Genomic DNA, 24,847 nt, shown 5'->3' on the forward strand with positions numbered 1-24,847 from the left:
GTGCTACTTCTCAGGAGTCCAGTGTTTCTAGATTTTGGGGACATATATGTAAAACAATGGATGACTAATTCATAAATTAGAATGTTCGGTTACAATACATAACTCTTTTTTTTTTTTTATAAATACAGCTACCTCATCCCTAAACACACAACTTCAGCAACTTCAGCATCTACAGCAGCTTCAGCAACATCATCACCATCATCACCATCAACAGCAAGGACAACAGCAGCAGCAACAACCGCAAACTACAGTACAACATCAACAATCATGCCAGCAGCCATCCCAGCCTCTTCCCTCACAGCTTTCCCAGCAACAACAGAATCAACATCAGCAACAGCAACAAAACCAAACACAAACCAAGAGCCAGAATCAACTAGCTACAAGCCAGCAACCCTGCGGTTCTCCTCAAAAGCCCAATCAATCACCAGGACACGGCCTTCCTTCCCCGATAACCCCACCAATCCCTTTGCAGGTACTATACAGGTTTCTGTTTCATATTGATGTGACTAAAAAAGAAATGCAAGATTTGTGAGAGAGCCAAAGTATATCTTATGAAGAATTGATATGCTGTAAACATGTTTTGAGATGTTTAAATCAAATGTTGCCAAAAGGTTACCCATACTGCAACGTAGCCTGCATTTGTAATATGTGTTCTCTGTTCTTGCTGTGTTTTTTCAAGAGATGGTCACTGCCTATCAGGATGCAAAGGGCATTGTAATTATAAAATGACCTGCGACTTATCACATAAAACTGACAAATACAGCATGTTTTATTTTATACATCAAATGGTAGTGATAAGCAGAACATTTGAGACAGGTTCTGTTTAGCTTTTTTGCATTTTGACAGGTAGATTCAGTAGCATTCTAGTATGCTGTTCCCACCAAATGCCACTAAAATGTGGTTTACCTGATCTAGACCACAACCAGCCAATCACAGGCCACATTATACAATAGAGAACAACCACAGCCCTTTAATAACCCCCCAAGCCCAATTGCAGGAAAAAGGTAGTAAGGACTACCATATTTTAGGGGGCTTATTTCCCTTTACATTATTATTTTTGTTTTGCAGTATTTAATCTTCTGTGACATGCAAGCACTTGAGAGATCTTTCTTCAGTGAAGCAGAAGCATAAATGTAAAAAATAGAATAATACACTCCATCTGTTCAGTTATCAGAATGTATTACTCCACAACAAGAGGGGAAACCACAAATAATTGAAATAAAAGGATTTTGGATGATTAGTATTCAAATAAAAGTAACTAGTTTTTACCTTATAAACTGTAGCGGAAGTTCTAAAATATACATATTATTGCAAAGACATTTATTCTTGTGTTTGTTACACCAATTTTAGAAGGAGGAGGAAAACAATTTTTTTGCCAGTGCCCTTTGCAAAGCATGTAGATAAATGTACAGAAGTGTAAATTCAGAACATAAGATAGGCTTCTAATACTTTTCTGTAATATTAAGTGAATGACAACCAGGTTTAACTTGTGACAGCTTAAATTTAATTTAAGAATTCTAGTCTTCTTTTCTTCTTCCACCAGTTTTCTACTTCTACATTATTCAGAATCCATATGAAGGATATTAGTTTAGAGCGATGCAAAAATTGTCAAGAAAAGACAGTAATTCAGAATGATGATGTTGTTTGTTTCAAAAACTCTGAAGGATAACAACAATTATTTTTAGAGAGATACAAACACTACTGTTTCTTCAGAGAGGAAATTAAATGAAAGTGACTTGCCAAGGTGAAATGGCTTAAAGTTTCACAAAATGAACAAATATTAACACTAGCAGATCATCGAACAACACATTGAGATTCATAACTGTTCCTTGTCACATCTCCATTGAATGGAAATTTCATAACAGTTTCTATTGAATTCAGAAAAATATGTTTTATTTTAGAACAGTATTGTTTTTTAAAGTTAACCTTGGTCGATTGATTTTCTCTGCTGCATCTTGTCAATTAGAGTAAGTGTAGTGACATGTGAGTGTTTTTTTAATGTATAGTCAAAGTGCATGAAACTGTCACTTACATGAGTATAGGAATAACCAGCTTTGATTCAGAATTAAATGAGTTCTAAGGGTCTCTATGGCACCCCTAGGGGTTTGTAGAAGCTACTGCTAAACTGAACTGTAGATGGATCTAACCTGTTGCACATACATATCCATATATTGCAGTGCCTTCACCTGAAGTGGTGGAGGACAGGGCCATCTTTTCCATTGGGCACGATGGGCAAGGGGGCCCTGGGGCCCGACGGGCAAGGGGGCCCCATAGGCACAGCTCTTAATGAGAATAAATAATCCTGCAAAAGAAAAAACATGCAAAAAAAATCTAAAAGGGTCACTGAGCAAGTACATCTATCTATCTATCTATCTATCTATCTATCTATCTATCTATCTATCTCTATCTCTATATATCTATATCTGTATCTGTATACATCTATATATCTATATCAAGGGGCCCCGGTACACTGCTTTGCCCGGGGGCCTATAATGTTGTTAAGATGGCCCTGCTGGTGGAGTGTGAACAATAGACTTATCTGCATCCAGACAAATGGAATAAGAATTCTAGACACCAGGGGGTAAATGTATCAAGCTGAGAGTTTTCCAGTGGGTTTGAAAAACCAATCAGATTCTAGCTATCATTTCTTTAGAAAATTCTACGAAATGATAGCTAGAATCTGATTGGTTGCTATAGGCAACATCTCCACTTTTCAAACCCGCCGGAAAACTCTCAGCTAGATACATTTACCCCCAGTAGTTCAAACAATAAATGTAGAATGATTGTGAAACAAACAAAATACAGTTCACCAGTTTTGTCAGCCAAGAGCAGCAGCAAACAACCTTTTTGCTGCTGCACCTCAATAACTTGCTCAAACTTAATGCAGGATCTTAAAAATTATTTTTTAACCTCTAAGATATAATTTTACCCAACACTACACTATTGTATGTATGTTTGTATGTATGTATGTATGTATGTATGTATGTATCTATATGTTACACAACTTGCCTGTTTTATGCCTGGAAATGGGCAAATGATGTAATACAAATAAGAGGACACACCACTACCATGTCAATTCAACTCATCAAAGCGTTATACTATAGATTGCTAGAGTCCCCTTGGCAACCTTAATAAAGTCAGGATTAATTACACCTTACTCAACTCTCATTGAAGCAACATCTCATATGACAGCATCCTAATGAGATCTGGTACATGCTGATATATCAGCACTTAAACTGCTTTGACATAACTGTACTTGTTTTATGTAACAGTCAATAAATCTACAGTTTTCTGCAGAGAAAGACTTCAAATCTGTCACTCACTCTCTGTCTGCTCTGTTAGAGACAAAACTTTTAACATGGTAAACTACTGAAAAAATATGTTAAATAGCATAGTGAACATATTTAATTATATTTCAGGTACAGTATTTAACATATATTATTCAGCTTATACTTAACACACATACTTTATTGTATAGCTATATCAAATACTGGATTTGCTTGCTCTCTAATGGGAAGATTTGACAGTACCGTTATGTCACTTATATCAAGTAAAAATATGGTATATGATATAACAAAAAGTGTAAATTATTGCGCAAATCAGAAAAGATATGAAAAGGTATTGGGAAATTCAATTCAACTTGACATGTCAAAATCAAAGGAACAAAATCTAAACTACATGAGCCCTATTACTGGCATGAAGTGGTGACCGTATACATTAAAAAGAGAATCACAATATAGTGTAGTAATTCTAAATTGGTGCATATTCACCTAGACCATTACCATTAAAATGTCATCAGTAGTAAAGATGTTATAATATTATGTCTTCACATTAAACACTATCCACTCAGGTGCAATTGAGCCCCCTTCCATAATTGCACTTACATCAACACTCATAATTAAATCAGATGTGACACTCATAATGAAATCAGTGCTCAAGAGCTTGTTCATTAACTTCTTTTGATCTCTTTCTCTTTCCAGGTTTCACTCATAAACAAGTAGAGAAAAGAGAACAATAGCCATTAGTAGTATATTACCATTTTAAACAATATTTTTATTGAAACTTTAAAATAAACACTCACCTAAAAAAATTAAAGTGGCAATAGCATTTATAAAAAAAATCCTTATGAAATGTAACCAGAAGTAGTTGGAAATAATAATATATAACATCAAATAGAGTCCCGGTGTTTTGCGCTCCCAATGGCAAATTACTTTCTTTCTGATGCAGAAGCCAGTGTATAAAAGTTCTTTGTCTGGGTTCTTTTTCAAATCAAGTCCTCTCTTGCCAGAAAGGGATCCTGTGATTTGGAATTTGTCCCTTTGGATTTGACATCTCAAGTTGAAATGACTTTCCCAATATGTTTTGATGTTTTTGATTATTTGTGCCAGTGTTTACACTATTTGTAATACCATTCTGTCTTTTCGGTGGAGTGACACCCCGTTTAAAAGCAGGTTGCATTTATTTGTGGTTTAGGAGCGCTCAAAAGAATTATCTTTTTTACCAAAATATGATATATGACTACTAATTTAAATTAGACAAAAAGCAAAAAAATATATTTATATACAGTGGATTGACACAATAATAGTAAATTACATGTTCTATTTTATTTCTTCCCCTTCCTTTCATCTTCATATATACTACATGTTAGTGCTGATTATGTTCATTTTCAAATTGCTCTCCCCCTTTCTGTAATATGCACCCATCTCCATGATGTCTATGCGTAGAATAATTAGTGATGCAATACGTTTATCCTTAATTTATATTCACCCTTTGGCTCCTGTATATTTTCAAAAATTTTCACCTGAAAAATAATTTTAGGAAAGGGTTATTTTTCTAGCGACACAAGTAAAATAAGACTTTTTTTCCAGCTCTATAAACATAATTTTATTTAACATGATATAATTATAAAATGTTTAATGTTTGAAATGAGCACAAAGGGCCTCATTTAGAGGTGGACGCAAAGTCCGTTTCAGGCGCATCGTGCACATTTTCACTGATGTGCGTGCGCAGTAAGCACCAGTTCCGTCTGCTTTTCAGATGCAGTGTACACCTGCGACAGCTTGCGTAATGGTACAAGGGAAAAGACAGAACACGGAGATATGTAGGCGTGAATGTGAATAATTAAGATACTATGGGTGTCTACCTGCAAAAACAACACTAGATGGACGATGAAATGCACATCAAAAAGACAGAAAAAGTGCAGCAGGAATGAGGTGGCGCAAGTAGTTAGCTAGTGGGTACTGGTCATAGCTCGGTAGGTTGTTACGAGTGGGATGCAACTTGGATTGCATCCCACTCGTAATACCCTACCAAGTTGTGGCCAGTTCCTGCAGCTGCTCCTGAGTTAGCATTTTAGAAGTATATAGTCTTGTATGATATGGATCATTGCAATGATAAATATTAAGTCAAGTCATAGTATATATACCAAATAGTCAATTATCTTAATATAAATTACAGAATTTGCCAATCTACTACAATTATATTAAATTAGAATGCATTTTGACAAATATAATTACTACCAAGATGTGTACTAGGCAATTATTACGCTAACCATGCACATACCGTGCTGTTCATTTGATATCATACAGGAGGGACCTGGGGCACCAGGTGGTCTGCCAATGGATGTGATATGATAAAAGTAAGAATAATGAGCATTAGTGGGAACTGTTCTCATTGGGAGATAGACCTTTTCTCTAGTTATAAACTACACAAAAGAGGATTTTTGTGAATAGACTTCTCCCTCTTGAGTTAAGTCCTGTTCAGTCATAATGAAGCAAGTTTAATTTGCTGCAGCAGAAAGTCTGCCCTTTATTAGTCTATCTGTTATTCACTCCGACTATCAATCTATTATTCTTCTCTGTGTTCACAACTGTTCTTAGTTGGCCTGTCCTGCTTTCATCTTTCTACTTACTCCACAGATTTATTGAGTGCTTCCAGAGTTAAATCTTGTTGGGATGTATTTTTTTGCATCATATTCTTATTGTTACCATTTGGATCCAAAAATATACAACACTTCATTAGCAAGAAATTGTACAATACTTTGCATGTAGTGTATGACTAAATGTAATATTTCCATAAATGTAGTTGTTCTTTATAGGACCTCATATATACAGCAAATTAAATAATATTTTTAAGCCTTAAAATATTATATCATCATCAACTATTTATATAGCACCACTAATTCTACAGTGCTGTATATAGAACTCACATCAGTCCCTGCCCCATTGGAGCTTACAGTCTAAATTACCTAACATACAAAGAGACAGCCAGAGACTAGGGTCAATTTGATAGCAGCCAATTAAGCTACTAGTATGATTTTGGAGTGTGGGAGGAAACCCACACAAACATGGGAAGAATATACAATCTCCACAACAGATAAGACCATGGATGGTAATTGAACTCATGACCCCAGTGCTGTGAGGCTGAAATGTTAACCACTAAGCCACCATGCTGGCAAATATGTGACAAACATGCACTTAAGTAAAGGCAAATACATGTGGATGAGTCAGCAGTGATTAACAAAAAAACAAAACAAAATCAACAATCATGGATGCAATTTTCTGAAATAAATATATATGGTAATATATGTCTTATTACTCATATAAATCCAAAATGGTTAAAATTAAACAAAAAAAAATCTGCATGCAATCAAATAAAACATATATCATATTGTTACCTTATTTTTATACCGTATATAATTGAATTTGAATGAATTTGTTGGAAACATGGTGGGTAGGAGCAGATTTCTCCAGCTCACCTCTTCATGTAATTCATTTAAGGCAAACACGGTTACCAAAGGAGATCCCTTAACTAATCAGGATTTCTGCAGCAGTAACAAAGCAAACTTTGGCTAAGGACTAAATAGAAAGAATCAGCTCTCTCATTATTATGTTCAAGCAGTAGTGCCCAGTTCCCTCTTGCAAGACAGGGTTCCTCCATGTTCAAGTCTAACTCTAAGGACTCTCTATAATATTGGCAGCACATCAATTTATTGGTTTACTTCCTTAGGATAGGATTGGTCAAAGTCCTTTCACTTTCACATCAACCAAAGAGAGCTCACAATGAGAGATGCTTATAAGTGCATAGATCTGCACGTGATTTAGGTTGAACCTGCAGAGAGTACAAAATGTTTCCTCTCCTCATGGGAGTTAGTGGTTCAGGCAGGGCCGGTGCTAGGGTCCTTGGCGCCCTAGGCACATTTTCAAAATCGGCGCCCCCGACCACATTTTCAAAATCGGCGCCCCCCGTCTTTTCTTACCTTAACTTGCCTCTTCTCTGCTCCGTCTGCTCCCTTCCACTCACTGACACTGTTGGGCCATGATGATGGTGTCACGGCCCGACAGTCAGTGAGTGGAGGGGAGGAGATGGAGCAGAGAGGTGGCGGTGGTGATGATGATCAATAGTCCCCCCCCCCTCCCTTTGGATGTATGTGAAGCTGTGCGGTGGCCAGAAAGGTATGGTCAGCAGTCGCCGCACAGTTTTAAAGAAATTTTTAATCTGTGGTGCCCTTCAGGCGCCCTCCAGAGCCCGGCGCCCTAGGCAAGTGCCTAACCTTGCCTAATGGGAGCGTCGGGCCTGGGTTCAGGGCATTTCTAACTATCTAAACTTTGAAGCAAGAAATATGTGAATAAGATTTAAAGGACAGAGAGATCATATTTAGGGTGATGTTTCATGGTTAGTGGTTGGTTGCAGACCCTATTTACCCTGTGAAATTAATTAATAAAGGTGTACTATATACTCACACAAATTGTTATACAGTACTCTTTCTAAATTATATTGTCAGTTACATATACCATTTCCATACTTTTCCTAATGTTACAGGAAAGATACATTACAGTACCAATAAACAACTTACAAATGATAGCCCACAGTTCACTACTGTTTCCTTGCTTTCACGTGTTTGTCTGTTATATATGTGTGCTAACCTTTATTTATGTACTCTCCTTTTATTTTGCTTTCCTTTTGAGGGACTTTTCCTCTTTGCATCCTTTCTGTGTGTAATCTGCTTTTCCTAAGCTCTTGTGTAGTATGTGGTTCCTAGTTTAATTTCCTAGCTACCTATCTGTGTGTAGTTGTTGCTATTCCTATTTATATGTAGTTTTTCCCCTTATTTGTGCTCCTTTCTAGTTAACTTTTTTTGCCTCTATTTGCATGAAGTCTGTTTTCCACTGTATATGTATTAGAGATGTTCACTGACCCCCATGTTCTGGTTTTGATTTAGGTTTTGGAGATGGATTAACTTTGTGTTTTGGTAAAACCGCCCTTGCATGCTTTGGTTTTGGTTTTGGATCCCTTTTGTTTTCTAAAATCCCTATTTTTTTGCTAAAATCGCATGATTGTGCTTTTTTTCCCCTAAATTATTATTAACCTCAATAACACTAATGTTCAGTCAATTTTGACCACCTTACAGGTCACAATATTATTTTCATACACTTTCAAAAAAAGACTGCAGCAGTTCTTGACAGTAATAAGAAGAAGACCATTGTCATGCCTGGTCATAAGACCAAAAAATCCACCTCTTATGTGTGGAATTATTTTTACACAAATCCTGACAACAGTTGTATAGCCATTTGTAGCATTGTGAAGCCACAGTCATTAGAGGTAGGGACCTTAACCATTTAGGAACCTCATCCATGTTACGCCATTTGAAGCGAGTTCATGGAAAGCTTTTGTGAAAATCAGAAACTTATGCTAAAAAATAACAACAAGCAGTCCAGCATCACTTACCTCTCTTCTCTCAGCTAGATCCCAGCACCTGCAATCTACACCCCCAACACCTTCATCCTCAATATCCTCACAAGTGATCGGAGTCAGTCCTGCATCCAAGTTTCTAAGGCAAGATTAATCCTTCCCTATCCAGGACTCCTCAGAAGCATCCTTGAGCGTTAGGCCTATTGCTGCTGCTCCTGCTGCTGGGGGTGGATCTTCAACCCAGAAGCAGACCAAGAAGTAGACGACTAGTAGTTTACAACAATTGACTGTTAATCAATCCTTTGCAAGAGGAAGCAACTATGAAAGCTGTCACCCAATCGCAAAGCGCATCACAGACGCCATGGCGACTATGCTTGTATTAGATCTGCGTCCAATATCCACTACCAATGCAGCTGGTTTTAGACAGTTCTTGAGGTCTTCTGTCCCCGTTACCAAATTCCTTCACGACACCAGCTATTCCTCACCTCTACCAGAAGGTTCGTACAGATGTAATTATTGGGCTACAAAATGCCATTCTACCCACTGTACACTTAACCACAGATATGTGGACAAGCAGAACTGGGCAAACTAAAGATTATATGATTATGACAGCCCACTGTGTTGGTGATTCACCTTCACCAGCAGGGACAGCAGCAGCATGTACCCAAGAACGTCACTTTTTTCAGAGGCAGGCTATTCTGTATATCATCTGCTTCACTAAGAGGAATATTATTAGTATTATTATTATTATTATTATTATTATTATTGTAGATTTGTAAAGCACCACAGTGCTCCACAGCGCCGTACAGTAGGGAAGACAAGGACATACATAAAACATGACATACGTAAAACAAGAACAGACAAGGCAGACAAAATGAATGGAGACATGAAAACAAAGGGTATGGAGGACCCTGCTCATTAGAGAGCTTACATTCTAAAGGGAAGAGGGTACAGTTGAAATAAGAGGAGCGAGTCTGGCATAGAGTGGAGATTGGGATAGTTTTGAGGGTGAATTAGTGTGATAGTGTTATCGAGGATAAGGTCACCTTTAAAAAAGAGATTGGTTTTCAAAGAGCAGCTAAAGATTTGAAGGCTGTGGGAAAGTCTGATTGAGGGTGGTAGGGAATTCCATAAGTGGGGAGCAGCACAGGAGAAGTCTTGAAGGCGGGAGTGAGAGGTGGTTATCAGAGATGAGACAAGGCGCAGGTCAGAGGTAATACCGCTGACAACCTGATGGGAAAACTAAGGGATGTCATTGCAAGATGGCTTATTCTGCTTGGACTCTCCTGAGGATATGTGATTTCTGATAACGCCACCAATATTGTTATAGCACTACAGCGGGGGGAATTCCATCACATTCCCTGTTTTGCTCACACAATCAACTTGGTGGTACAGACAATGAGATGCAGGAGATGCTGTTTGTGTCCCGAAATATTTAAGGTCATTTTCGGGATTCTGTAGCAGCATGTAGGAGAATGCAGCAGCTGCAAGAAGAGTTGAATTTAGGGAGAATATACTTTAGTCCAGCTCAGGGGAGAATAATTTCCGTGTTGTGCAAGGTGCTGAAACCACTCGAAGTAGTCATCTGTGAAGAGAGTGCGGACACTGTTAGCTTGAGTCAAGTGATTCCCTTAATTAGACTTTTTGAAAAGCAGCAAGAGAAATTGAAGGAGGAAATGAAATAAATCAATTCCGCTAATTGTGTTGGACTTGTTGATTAAGTACTTTATTTGCTTCACCAGGATCCAAGAGTTATCAACATCTTGAAATCGGATCATTACATTTTGGCAACTGGGCTTGATCCTAGGTTTAAGAGCTATGTCATTTCTTTCTTTCCAACTAACCCAGATCTCAAGAGATGCAATGAGCTCCTGGTCAGCAAGCTGACAGTTCAAGTGGTACATGACACAATGACGTCTCCTCCTTCAGTTTCTCTGGAAATTGCTGCTAGGAAAAAACTTAGCTTTCCCAAGACACCCAGTGGTGATGGAGATGAGTCTGCACAACATTTTGCCTTTTGGTCTGGTCTAAAAGAATTGCTCAAAAATCGTCATAGCTCTTCGTAAAATGAACTACAAATTCCATGAGGATGGCCATTACCGGCAATTATATCAAAGTACACAGACTTCTGTGATGGTGGATTCCAGTGGGGATGAATTAGCATTGTTTGAGGAGGATGTACACACTGATGAGGGTGAATATGATGACAGTGTAGATTGCAGGTGCTGAGATCTAGCTGAGAGAAGGGAGCTAGCTGATGCTAGTATGCTTAGTATTATTTTGGGCAGAATGGCATCTTGGCAATTTTATGTTTTTCTACAGTAAACTTTCACCTTTATTAGAGAGGTGTTTTTTTTTCTTCACAAAGGTACAAGCTTTTTATTTACATTTTTGTTTCTCTGACTTAAAACCACTATGCACTTGAACATAGAATTTAGAACATGAGGTAGAGGGATTGATATCATCATGACTGAGACAGGAGAGTGACAAAAAAAATTCCACCCCTCCTGTTTCTGTATGAGCTATGGCACAGTAGAATGTCACTGGAAACTTTTAAGAACACTGACAGCCCTAATATCACAATTTCTGTTTCAGCAATGAACCCTGCCACCTTTCCTGTTTCTGAGTGAGCTATGGTACCGTAAAATGTAACTGCAGATTTAGACCAAGACTGCCAGACCTATTATTTCTATTTCAGCAATGATAATTAGCAATGTAGCAATGGAGCTCTCCTCTTTGCGTGTTACCTATATAACACAGTACAATGTGTCTGCATATTTAGAATTCCAAGCCTGCCAGACCTATTATTTCTATTTCAGCAATGGTAATTAGCAATGGAGCTCTCCTGTTTGTGTTTTATCTATATAACACAGTACAATGTGACTGCAGATTTAGAAGTCCAAGCCTGCCTGTCCTATTATTTCTATTTCAGCAATGAAAATTAGCAATGGAGCTCTCCTCTTTGTGTTTTACCTATATAATACAGTACAATGTGACTTCAGATTTAGAAGACCAAGCCTGCCAGCCCTATTATTTCTATTTCAGCAATGACAATTAGCAATGGAGCTCTCCTCTTTGTGTTTTACCTATATAACACAGTACAATGTGACTGCAGATTTAGAAGACCAAGCCTGCCAGCCCTATTATTTCTATTTCAGCAATGACAATTAGCAATGGAGCTCTCCTCTTTGTGTTTTACCTATATAATACAGTACAATGTGACTGCAGATTTAGAAGACCAAGCCTGCCAGCCCTATTATTTCTATTTCAGCAATGACAATTAGCAATGGAGCAATGGAGCTCTCCTCTTTGTGTGTTATCTATATAACACAGTACAATGTGACTGCAGATTTCTACTTAGTTATCTCTTTCTATTTAAGCATACTCAGCCTTTTTTATCTTTGTGCGTGCATGTCCGTTGCTATGGATGTATTGAGTGAAGTGAGCATCACCCCTAATTTTTGTGGTGATGAAAAGGAAAGAAGTCTTGCCCATTGTCCATAGAGTAATAGAGAAAAAAACCGGGCTCTGGCTTTCAAAGCCTAACCCAGGATTCTGAGTTCACATAGGCGCTCAGGAGGTGTCAGAAATCGGAAATCAGCCTGCACTCAATGGGATGGTTTATGTACTGACCAGGCACAAATACCCACAGTTAAAACATTTAACACACAAATAAAACACATGTAAAACTATCAGTCCTGATGTCCCTTTACTGTCATGATTAAAACACAAATAATGGTATATTAAGGAAAAAAAGAAAAAATGTAATTAAATAGCCTCATCATTACCCCACAAATAAAATAGCACCCATGAAATTATTTTAAATTAGCCACACCTACACTTCCCAGTTAAATAAATCAATTACCTCCCACCCATATTATATTAAGACCCCCTCCCTTCCCTCACACTTATCTTGTTCCATCCACGCAATGTTGGAGAGGCAGACTTTTCTGTCTGCCTCTCTTGCAGCGCTGCACACATGGGATGGCATCTGTCATGTGGTGTGTGACCCATGTGACATCTGTTTCTTACGAAGATGGGACGAGGACACACTTAGGGGAAGGAAGGGAGATCCGCGGTCAAATGAAGACAGGTGGCTGGTCTCACAGAAGGAGTCAGCCACCAAGTACCACACCGCCCCTGTTGATACCCCTTGAGAGTACTTGCTTAAGGGCCCCCCCTGACAGAGGGAGGCCAGGAGCACATGCACTCAGTGCCCCCTCTACCCCCTTAATCTGGCTCTGGGCAGTGCTAATCATAATTTTGCTGATGTTGTCACCATGTTGGCTCTCATATCTGGTATAATAATAATAATAATAATAATAATAATAATAAGCTTAAAGGGAAGAAGTTTGAAGGGGATGAGGACAAATATTTCCACATGAATCACACCATCTATCCAGTTCAATGAATACTTTTAAAAACCGTTACTAAATACTAGGATATGAAGCTCTCATAATTATTTTAAATACAAGTGTTTATTTTTATACCAATGTTGTGGAGTGTAAATGCTTTACATGTGCACTGTATAGACTTCAGCTGAGTTATTTTACAGTATGTACAAGCTCTTAAACTCAGTGGAAAAAGTCAATTTTGGTAGTTTTAAAAATGTATTTGGAACCATATTGACTAGACAGACGTTTTTAATTTTCCTGTTCACTTCCTAATCCTAGGACGCACACACACCAGACAGGCCTCATTATAGGCACCAGGTGGTAAGGACAACATACTCATAGGGTTTGTTCAGTTTCAGGACAAATCAATTGGAAAAGGTGCCATTTAATATTTCGATTTCCAAGATCTGCAAGAATTGCCATGGCCGCTTTCGGCTATTTATTTATGCTGCACATTCACAGAGCTGTGATCATATACATATAATAAGAGGCTTATTCTTTTGCCAGACTGTTTTGAGAGAATGATTAAACAGTCCAAGAGAATGTGAAATTTGCTTAGGTTTTAATGGGTTGATTGCTGAGTTAAAGCCCTGCATAGTTTTCCCTAGAATTTGATTGATTAGTGCCTCTGGTCTTCACACTTGAAGACTGGATTTGACTTGAAAATTCTGCCAAGTCTTTTACTCCGAAATTTATCTTAATTAGATCTGAAAGACCTGTCACAGCAGAACAGTCGCACCGATTAAAATGAAAAACAGGAGAAATTACTGATCAAATTAATCATAATGTCGGGTTACAGCTGTAGGTCTGATGTAATTTGCCACTCCAGTGAGTTACATCAGCGCAGGCTGAGAAGAGGGAGCTGGATTCTGGTTGATCCGTAACACGAGCCAGCTTTGGGCAGCTCATCAGCAAGCTTATTCCATCCTTTCGTTTGGCTTCTTTCCAGTGGCCAGGAACTGCTGGTACTACACATACAGCACTAAACAGGTGCCATAGCTTTCCTGCAGCTGTTTAGTTGTCAAATATCTCTTTCTCTCTTTATATATATATATATATATACTTTCTGATAACTTATTATTTGTAACATTAAGCTTTATTTTTATTTATGCTTACTTTAAATATCAAGGTAGAAGTCTTATTTGGTGCTGAGCTGAATATTTCATAAACTGAGTGGGCTCAATCTTACAATGTGAATTTAATGTACTTCCCACAACTTATTGTATATGACAGTTATATCAGGGTCATATGGGAGCTGTAAGCAGAGATAGCAAAAAGGGAAGGTGAGCCAGACTGCATTATTATTATTTACCAATATTTAAATGGAGCGCTCCCAGGTAGAAACATACCCGCACTCCTCATCATTGAGCTTAACTGTGGGAGAAAAATATATTGTTAAAGGTCACAAATAATCTATCCAGTGTTATACTCATTGAGCAGGTTTCTGCTACCTCTAACCTTTTTTACTGGCTCTGTGTATGAGGAGTGCTTTGTGAAAACTAGAGATCAGCATAGAGGTTCCCTATTGGCTCAAATTTGTAAAATTTGGGACAAATGTAGTGTCCATGAAGTGAATTGCAAATCCCTAAAATTGTGGATAATTTGCCTTCAATGGACCGGTCAGGATACAGTGAAGTCACTGTGCTATCATCAACATCATCATCATCACAACTGTCCTCATAGTATGTTTTTTTAACTCCCCTCTCTTTCCCCATCATTAAAAGGTGATTTACAGCTTGATTAAACGTGAGCTATGCAAAAAAAGAGAGAAATACTATTTTAGGGGTGTGGATTGCATTCACTTTAAATTTGTACTATGTAACATAGAGTGAAACCAGTGAATAAAGCACAAATCTATTGTCAAGAGGTCAACCATCCCAAAGCAGAAACCAATGTGTGAGTACCATTGGATTTCACATTAAAAATTATCTTGGATTGGTGGTGAAATCTATGCTTTCAAACCAGCTGATAAGAATATTTTTCAATATGTAGAAATGGGTCTACTTGTAAGAGTCCTGAGGTTTCTTCTTGTTTTTTTTTTGTTTTTTTTAACAAAACAGAGTTACCATGTGTCCTGACTTCTCAGACCTCCCTCTGTCTATACCATCCAAATTCTTTACCTCGCAATACTTATTTTCCCTTTATTTATACTTCTGATGAACTCAAATGAACACATACCTCCCAATCATCCCGACTTAGGTGGGACAGTCCCGATTTGAGGGCTCTGTCCCACCATCCCGATCCGGACAGTTTTGTCCCGATCGGTGAGAAGGTTGGGTGAGATTCTGTCCGCTGCTGCTCTGCATGGCACTATGCCATGCAGAGCAGCAGTGGATAGAATTTGCCATGCACACCGATGTGAATGAATGGGTTTGGAGGGAAAGGCAGGAGAGAAGAAGGCAGCCTTCAAAAGTTCTAGGCATGCTCCTGGGGTGTGTGGTAATGCTCGCAATTTTGGCCCTGTCCTGCTGCTGGAGAGACCGACATTGGGAGGTATGTTAACATGACAAATGTAATTTGGTTCTGTAACTGTTTTACCTTATTTATAACCTAAATTAAATATCATGGATTTTACAGACTAAGCAAACTAAAGGTCAAATAAGTCATGGCATCCGTATAGATTTTGGTCATCTCTGGTAACTGCAGTACTCCAGACAGTATGCATAGCATTGACATGTTCAGCAAAGAAAGGGAATAAATATCCAATAATATAGCACACAGCATGCCAATATTATTTTAAGTAACCTACATTAAAAGCCATTACAAAGAGTTCTTTATAACATATCTAGATTAAACATTACACTTATCCTTTACTTATAAATTGCTTATATATTACAGTTCTTTACAGAGCACATACAAACTCTGGTGAGAATAGAACCCCAGCCCCCAGCATTGTGATGCAGTAATGCTAACCACAATGCTACCATGCCCATCACCCATGACTACCCATGACTTTTTTTCTCTTTAAACTCAGGTCATTGGGTCTTTTGGAAAAGACAGTTGCAGTGGCATAGGTGATTAGTTTGACTAACGGTATTATACATTAGGAGGAAGATCACAGGGGTATTTTAAGTATAAATATTTTAAAATGCCACTTGTTATGTTTTCCATTTAGTTTCTAAGCCTTTCTAAATAGTTTTTATGTTGATCCTCTCTTAACAGATACTTAGCTAGGTGACCTCACAGATTCACTAGATTGTGTTAAAATATTTTAATATCACAGGCAAATAATGACAACTACTAACCTAAACACAATAACTCCATCGGCTCTAACAAAGTATACATTATAGAGTCTTGTTTTTATTTGTGTTGCTTTGTAGGTCTCTCAAGCAGTGAAAGGGTTGAGAAAAATATGAGTTCAAGTACATAAAACTAAGAGAAAGGATCCTGGCAGATACATCTAGCAGAAGATCAATAGTAAAGCAGTTTTTTCATGATTTATTTTCTCTCATCCTTAGCTGTAATTTCTTGACTTTATAAAACAAATTGCCCATTCAGGAAAAGCACAATCTTCTTCCTCAGTTCTTTTTTTATCTGAATTATGAGTTATCTGGCATAATTGGACCAATCCATCAACTTTTAGGTACTATGAAAACTTCCTGGGTCATCACAAAGGTGACAGACATGGGTTTTGACAGCTGACAACAGGAAATATTTCTGGGAAGAAAAAATACTAATTCTGGCACATTGTGCACATTTTTACCCATCGCCCCACATTTTGTACAGAAACTTTAATTGTATTTCTCGTCTCCTGAAATAGTGGATTTTAACACATTTCACAAAGCATTATAAGGTCCGTGATAAAATCTCGACTCAACTGGCAAAATAGGAATTTCTGGGTTATTGAATGAAAAAAAGTAAAAACTAGAGATGAGCTAAATTTTCAAACTATTCCAAAAAAATCCCATTCACTTTATTCTGGCTTTGGTTGCAAAAGTTTATACATTTCATATAGAGGAATTTGGATTTGTATTGTATTTGTATTTAGTGATCCTTCTCCTACTCCAATCACACCACAGTGAATTGATTTGAATGAATTAACCATCATTTTACCAGCTTTACTTACACTTTAAAATCATGAAAATGCTAATGTACAAATAGTGTGCAAACTTACTATTGCGCGGAACGGTGAAGCAAAAATGTAAGTTGTATCACCACTTCTGTGAAATGTGCAAAAATTTGATTTCTGCAAAATTCAGTGGCAACTTTGCCCCACTCTAGTAAAAACTAAGAGTTTCTTTATATTGTCAGGAGCCTTCGGCAGCCGCGGGCACCGCCGCGACTCACTTCCTCCCAGTGCTGGCATCCCGGCCGTCTCCATGATGACCGGGACGTCACTTCCTGTTTCTAGGCCCCGACCGCTGTCAAGGCAATGGCCGGACACCGAGTGTTTTAATCAGCGCTCCCCGGCATCACAGAGCAGCTGGGCGCATGCGCTGAAACGGGTGCAGCCTGTGGGCTGATTAATTAATTAAGTGTTCAATTACCTGCTCCTGTGGTCTGTTACAGGGCAAAGCCCTGATTGGTCAATGTCACTATTTAAGGCAGGGAGGGCTCCCTGCCAGTTATAGCGTCAAGTTTCCTGTTAGCTAACCTCCTTCTGTGCTGTGTTTGGTGATAGCCTTTTGGATTGTCTTCTGTGTATGACCCCTGCCTGTACCTCGGACTCTGCCTGCTTGCTGTGACCCTGACCCTTTGGCCTGTACATTGGACCCCGTTGTGTTGCCTGTGACCCTGACCTTTGGTGTGTTATCCAACCATTCTGCTTGATAGTGACCTCTGACCTCGGCTTACGTCTGACCATCCGCTGCCATCTACGCTGTCTCATGGCCTGCCGCTACAGTTCTGTATTACAAACTTGCACTACGTCTGGAGTTAAGTCCTGGGTGCATCTGAGTACCGGTGAGCATATAAAGCTCTATGGGAAAGGTGGCTGCTAAAGGTGAAGATCTCCGCCAACTAGTTCTGTAAGTTTGTGAACAGACCATCAGCCTAACATATTCATGCAGTATTTTTACATGTGTGAAGGAATGTAATGTTAACATAAGGAATACAGATTATTGATCTGAATAGTGATTTACTGATTAAAAAACAATTGGTCCAATGTCACAAACTCTTGAAAAATTCCTCTGACTTCTTAAATAATGGAAACAGGAAATACTGCATAACATTCTTACATAGAAACAAAATTGGTAATGCCCCTGATCATGACCCTTGATTTCCTCAGGACATACCTCCCATCCAATAGGCCACACCCTTTTGTCCAAAGGTACTCAAGCTGTCCAGCCAAAATCATGATTGGGGGGGCACAAGTTGCTGTGAAATGGGAACATTCTCTAAAAGACAAATACTATTAAAGCTGTATTTCTATAGTGGCACAATTGTAGATACCACTGCATTAACATTGTATATCAATTTATATGCCATGTTTTATTCTTTATTTCTTTAGTTAATGTGATACATGGTTTTTACGTTTGTACCAGTATCTTTAAAATATTTGTATGTTACAGTGACTTCCACCTATTTTCTACAACCTTTGCGGTTTTACCTATTGTTTTGTGTTCAATCAGGTTTCCATCTTGTAAGTTATTTCGAAGAGTTAATTCAGATTACAGCCTCCAGCTATTAGTGACCTCTTTCTCACCCTTGATGCTTTGGTTTGTACACTCACCCAGGTGGATTACTAATAGGGAAAGAAAAATAATCATTGTTACTGTAAGGCAGTGAAATGCACATTGATAACTGTGATCATGACTTTTACTTGCATACTTCTGATTTACTTAAAGTCTGCTTGAGCCCCAGCAAAATCATGAACTTGTGTATGAGCACCAATATCTGATGAATTCTGAACTCCAGAATTATTATTTTTTATATGAACATGTTTAGCTAGCAAATAATCTGCAACTGACATATTCATTTCTGACAGTCAGTTCATCCCAGTTCAGTGACAGAGATTCTGTTGGCCTTAGTGCCTTGGCAGAGCTTAATTCTTGTTTAATTCTTGTTTAAACTACATTATATTAGTCCATACTTTGACAGGTGTGCAGCTCTCTGTCTCTAAGCATTATCTATCACTGTTATAAACTGTACAAAACGTGGTTAGTTTCCCAGCATAACCCTCACTGATCTCTACGGCTAGATTTTTTTGTGTGCTTCCACTGTTTCAAACTAGGGGGTCTATTTAACAAGATGAAGATTTTCTATCGCTGTGATAAGCTATTGTACAACTTTATGAAAGAAATGTCACCAGAACGATGCTCAGCTCCCCTGTATCACTGGCTGGCAGTGGTAATAGGAGTATTACCTCGAACCAGGCCAATGCTGGGTCCTTTTCGGCATACGTGAGCTGGCATGGCACTGGAATCCCAGATTTGAGTGTCCAGTTCCAGATTCCATTTAAAAAAAATACAATTATTAACATTTTTTTAAAAGAATAGAATAGAAAAAAATATACAACTTTATTTTGAGAAAAAGGAAATCATGCTGGGGTGGCAAATTTTTTATACCATGGGACCCAAACCTGTTGATTACACTTGGTCCCAAAGCCCAGGAAAAAACACTGGTGGCATCCTTATTGTAGTGCAAATGTACAGAATAATATAATGTTCTCCCAAATTTGTCCAGGCACTTGAAATATTCCACTCGGTTAACTTGAATCAGTTGCTTAATCCCAAAATTAAATCTTATTTCAAGCAATAAAAAATAATGACATGCTAATAGAAGAGAGAAACTTGTTTCATACCTTATATGTTGGTATTTATGCAATTAAAGACTAATCAACCATGAATGCTAGTGCGTAAACCATAAAATTAGATGGCTGGGAATCCATATTGTTATGTAAATACCATTTGTGTTTAATTACTAAACATCTATGACAAAGTTGCCCTGAACAGATTAAAAAGCAAACATTGCAGATAATAAATATCTATCATATTGTGTGTACAGCAAAAATGTAGTTTCCTTTTCCTGTATAAATGGTGTTTTTGGGGATGAGCTGGGAACATAGCATTATGCTTTCAAAATGTTAGTTTTTAATAACATTATAACAGATTTATAAAATTAAGTTACAGAACAATACAAAAAAAGTTTGATCACAGTGATAATAAAGATGTAATCATGCGTACTTAAGAAGTGTCCAGGCATAGTCCCAATTTTGGGGTTTTACACCAAGTTACTACATGTCCATTTTATTGTTACCGACTGTTGTGGGATATCGCTGTATGTATTATTTCCTCTGTCAAAGAAAAATATATATGCTGTGTATGTAGAAAGGTGATTGAAGGCACATATGTGTACTGAAAGAGGATGCATCCATGCAACATGAAAGGTGAGATTCAACTGTCTGTACATAGCATACAAATATACAATTTGTACTACAAATTGTGTATCTGTAAATACTACACGGTTCATTTCACCAATTCTCTTTATACTATGTCAGGCTAGCTAAAGGATTACAGATAATATGGATGCTATTCGTAAGCAGGAGACCAGGGACGGGCTGGGCCGGGGGGCAGGGGGACATCGCCCCCCCGGGCCGCTCAGAATTACCGATGATAGGGCCAGCCGCAAGGCCGGCCGGCCGCCCCCCAGATTTAAAATCACCGTTTTTTTCCAGCGGCCACATCCCATCACAAGGGATGAGGCCGCGTCATTGCACAGGCGGCCGCATCACATGACGCAGGATGCGGCCACATCATCAATGACGCGGCCGCATCCCTTGTTAAGGGATGCGGCCCCCTGTGCGCCCCCCGGGCTGAAATTGCCATCCCGCGCCTGCAGGAGAGGAAGATAAATGTAAATCAATATGGTGGAGGAGTTTAGGCTTATTTGGCATTCCTTTGAAATGTTTTAAAAAGTATAGTATTGAGGTTTGATGCAGTCTTTCACAAAATAGTAGAATGTTCTTTAATTTTTATTGTAGCGGTACTCTGTAGTTATTAATTTGGCAACATTCATTTTATACACATAGCAATATACATCTTATTGTCAAATATTGCTGACTTATGTAACATTCCCTCATGCCAACTACGAGAGGAGAGTTGTAGGTTTGCTGTGTGTGTTCTATTCACTTTTTGTTAATGACACAGTGATTCCACCCAAGTCTTCTTCTGTAATCTTGCTCCACCAGCAGACAACTTGGGAGATCCCCTTGTTGTCTCTCACAAAGACCTCTCAGGAACAACATGACACAAAATATAAGTTAAAGCCACTATGGTCAGTAATTTAAGCAAGCGGTATTTATCCCACAGACAATAGGGTTGTAAGAGTAATCAGTTGTATTAAACTAGATGACCAATTATTAGAGTGGAATATAACTAACTTAAATATAATTAAATTGAATGGAATTGAACTGAATAGATTATAATATCTATAGCTTATGAATAATGTCACATATTATGATAAACTAAACTCAAGTTCCCTAAAACTTATCACACTGACCTACTGCTCAATTATTATATATGACCACTCATATAGGTAGCTGTTAGGGTCCACCGCAAGACACCACAGCTCGGTCAGTAACCGCTGGGATATATACCTCCTCTGTCTACCCAATATCATGAGGGTACAAAGTCTATAATGCTGGAACACTTTCTCACACTAGCTAAATATAGCAATCAGTTTATTAGTAGAGTTAATGTTGGGTATCCCACACTTCCTAGAGAGATGGTTAGAGAAAAATACTATATGGAATTATATAGCTCCTTTAGAAAATCCATTACCCTAGGAGAGGTGCACCCACACATCATAATAGGTACAAATATTAAAAGAAAACAGGGATGTGTATGAGCGGCACTCCGGAAATCAAATATATAAAACATATGTCAAACTTTATTGATATGCATTAAAATAATGTCGAATAGTCTACTCATCACAGAGTTAGCGAAATATTAAAAAATGTAAATAGAATGATAAACCAAAAGGATAATCTGATAAGGCTATCATCATCATCATCATCATTTATTTATATAGCGCCACTAATTCTGCAGTGCTGTACAAAGAACTCACTCACATCAGTCCCTGCCCCATTGGAGCTTACAGTCTAAATTCCCTAATATAGACACACACTCACACAGACACAGACAGACAAAGAGGGAGATAGACAGACAGACAGAGACTAGGGTCAATTTTTGATAGCAGCCAATTAACCTAGCAGTATGTTTTTGGAGTGTGGGAGGAAACCGGAGCACCCGGAGGAAACCCACGCAAACACAGGGGAAACATACAAACTCACAAACATAAGGCCATGGTCGGGAATCGAACTCATGACCCCAGTGCTGTGAGGCAGAAGTGCTAACCACTAGGCCACTGTGATGCCCACAGAGATTCTGCTAGAACGCGCCGACAGTCCTATATTATATAAATGTCTATAGGTTTTTGAAAGGTAGTGAAGATGTATTCTTCTGAACCTCAATTCAGTAATTATAGTTTTATTCCACTATACAGGGGGAATGTAATTCCAAACAAAACCTGTATCAAGTGTAATGAGTAATATATAAGTTGATAGTGAAATCCTATGAAGTATCAAGTATATAGACCTTCGGGTTAAAGTATTCTTAAAATAATTTCAAAAAGGAATCTCCTAATTAATGTTATCTATCTTTTAATGTTAATGGTTGGTGACCTTGGCTACAAGAAATTGATAGAGGTAATATAATATCAATGAAGCCTTAAGCAGTGCTCCAAAAGGAAACAATAATTTACTGCAGATAAATGAGGTCTTACATGCAGATAGCATGTATTAAGGCAAAGAATGTAATTTATGAATAGCATGGATTTGTATCTGATATATCTACTATATAAATGCCTAGTGGCGTATGTGTGAAAAAAAAAACCCAAGCTGCAGCGCCACCTGCTGGGCAGAGTTGTACACTGACCTATATATTTATTGAAGGAGAAGTGACAGTTGGGAGTGGTTGGTGGTTGCCGGGGGTGACAGTGGGGAGTTTTTAACACCTTAAGTAGCTTGATGAAGGATGTGGCGATGAAGATGAAGGATGAGGTGATGGAGAAAAATGATGAGGTGGGGACATGTGGACAAAACCACGTTAAAAAAGGGCGCTTGCGCCGGGAAGTAACGCTCTTCCCCTGAGGAGGCCTGGGCTAGGCCCAAATGCATGACAAGAACCTTTTTAACACCTTAAGTAGCTTGATTTGACTAGAATGCATAAGTATCATGCACGGGTTAACTTATTTATATATATATATATATATATATATATATATATATATATATGTGTGTGTTAAAAGTTAGGACACTTATCCGTCATCTTAGAGATTGAACCCTGGATGGGACTCGGCAATGATAACTGTGTAACAGACCCCCTCTTACTTGCCATCCTCTCTGCTCATGTTCAATACGCCCAAGCCAGGAACCTCCATCTCTGGCTAGAGACTAGCTTTGAATGGCTGGACGTTCAGTAGTACTGGTCACATGTAAAACTTTACCCCCACTACTTACAGTTTCCAAGTTTGGGTTGGAAACAGAGCTCCTTTCTTTCTTTGTCTTGCCTGTGCTCTCTCTCACTGACATGCAGTGGAAAATAAATATAAATATTAAATATAGAACCACTAAAAGTCAAATCGTTCTGTGTTTAGCGCTAATAAGGTAGTTATATATTCTTTAAATAACCAACAAAATATAATTATTAGTTTTTTTCAGTGGTTTATTTGATGCTTATTTGTTAATCAATTGATGATAGCATCTTAGGCCTTATGTAAAGCTTAAATTTCATAGTTTGCCGAGACGGAGTTATCTTATCACCCAAATAAAACACATTATAGTCTGAAATAGACTCATGATGAGATAGGCCATTGTTTTAATGGTGTGAGTTGTGTTTTCATAGGATACATTGTTTCTTGAAATAAGAAAAACTCAAAATTATTCTGCATAATATTTTCCTCAGTCCACATTTGAATTGAGATTTTAAAACCTATTTACATACAAAAACATAATCCATTACAGTTTTCAATGAAATGTGTTTTTGCAGTTTATATCTTTTTTTCTGGAAAATTTTCTCTAGTTTGAAAAGAAACTATAATTATACATTGTGAAAATGGAGTCACTGTAGCTTATTGCTTTAATAAGCCATTGCATTCCCTACCCCTTCAGCTATTGGATTTACACTATAGAAATATCAGTTGCTATTGATTAAATGGTCATGAACATCAGTCAAGTACTAGGTTTATATGTCAAATGTTTGCAATATTTCCTGTAAATAACAAGAAAGAAAAAATTCATAGAGAAAAATACTTGCTATCCAGCGCATATATTTGTGTACAATATGAATAATGGTCCCACAATTGTCAAGCAGTATTCAGTCAACTTTGTGTTAGGTTGATCATAACTGAAATATATACAGCAAAACAAAACCTAAACAACATGTTACTTTATATGGAATAACTACTGGCCACGTTTAATTATATTTATATGTTAAAGTTTTACAAACTTGTTCAGTATTGACATAATTAATATATAGGTTCACCATTGAACACTTTTTTTAGTGTTTAAATGTGAAAAATGCATAATATTGCTCCCCCTCTACAACATGTCCTGTCTGCACCCTTGGCTTCTGACCCCGCTGACTATCTTTAGCTACATCTCTGACCATATATTTGTAAAACAAATGTTTTGGGTATATTGTATGTTTAATACCTTTACAGAAGGCCACAAAGATGGACTATTTTTTTTTATTTCCATGCACTAATGACTTCCTGTGTGAAAAGATTATCAATAAAACTGCAGACAGGTGTAGTTCGGTCCC

The 24,847-nt window shown here is 37.9% G+C and overlaps 1 protein-coding gene across 1 annotated transcript in view; it reads left to right on the forward strand.

The window, feature by feature from the left end:
- POU6F2 (POU class 6 homeobox 2) overlaps positions 1 to 24,847 on the forward strand; it is a 227,367-nt gene that overhangs the window by 103,381 nt on the left and 99,139 nt on the right. Inside the window, exon 4 of the mRNA XM_075214358.1 lies at positions 129 to 472. Within this exon, the coding sequence (XP_075070459.1) occupies positions 129 to 472 (344 nt within the window). The remainder of the gene's footprint in view (positions 1 to 128; positions 473 to 24,847) is intronic.

This window comes from Mixophyes fleayi, chromosome 5 (assembly GCF_038048845.1).
Source record: "Mixophyes fleayi isolate aMixFle1 chromosome 5, aMixFle1.hap1, whole genome shotgun sequence".
Taxonomy (NCBI): domain Eukaryota; kingdom Metazoa; phylum Chordata; class Amphibia; order Anura; family Limnodynastidae; genus Mixophyes; species Mixophyes fleayi.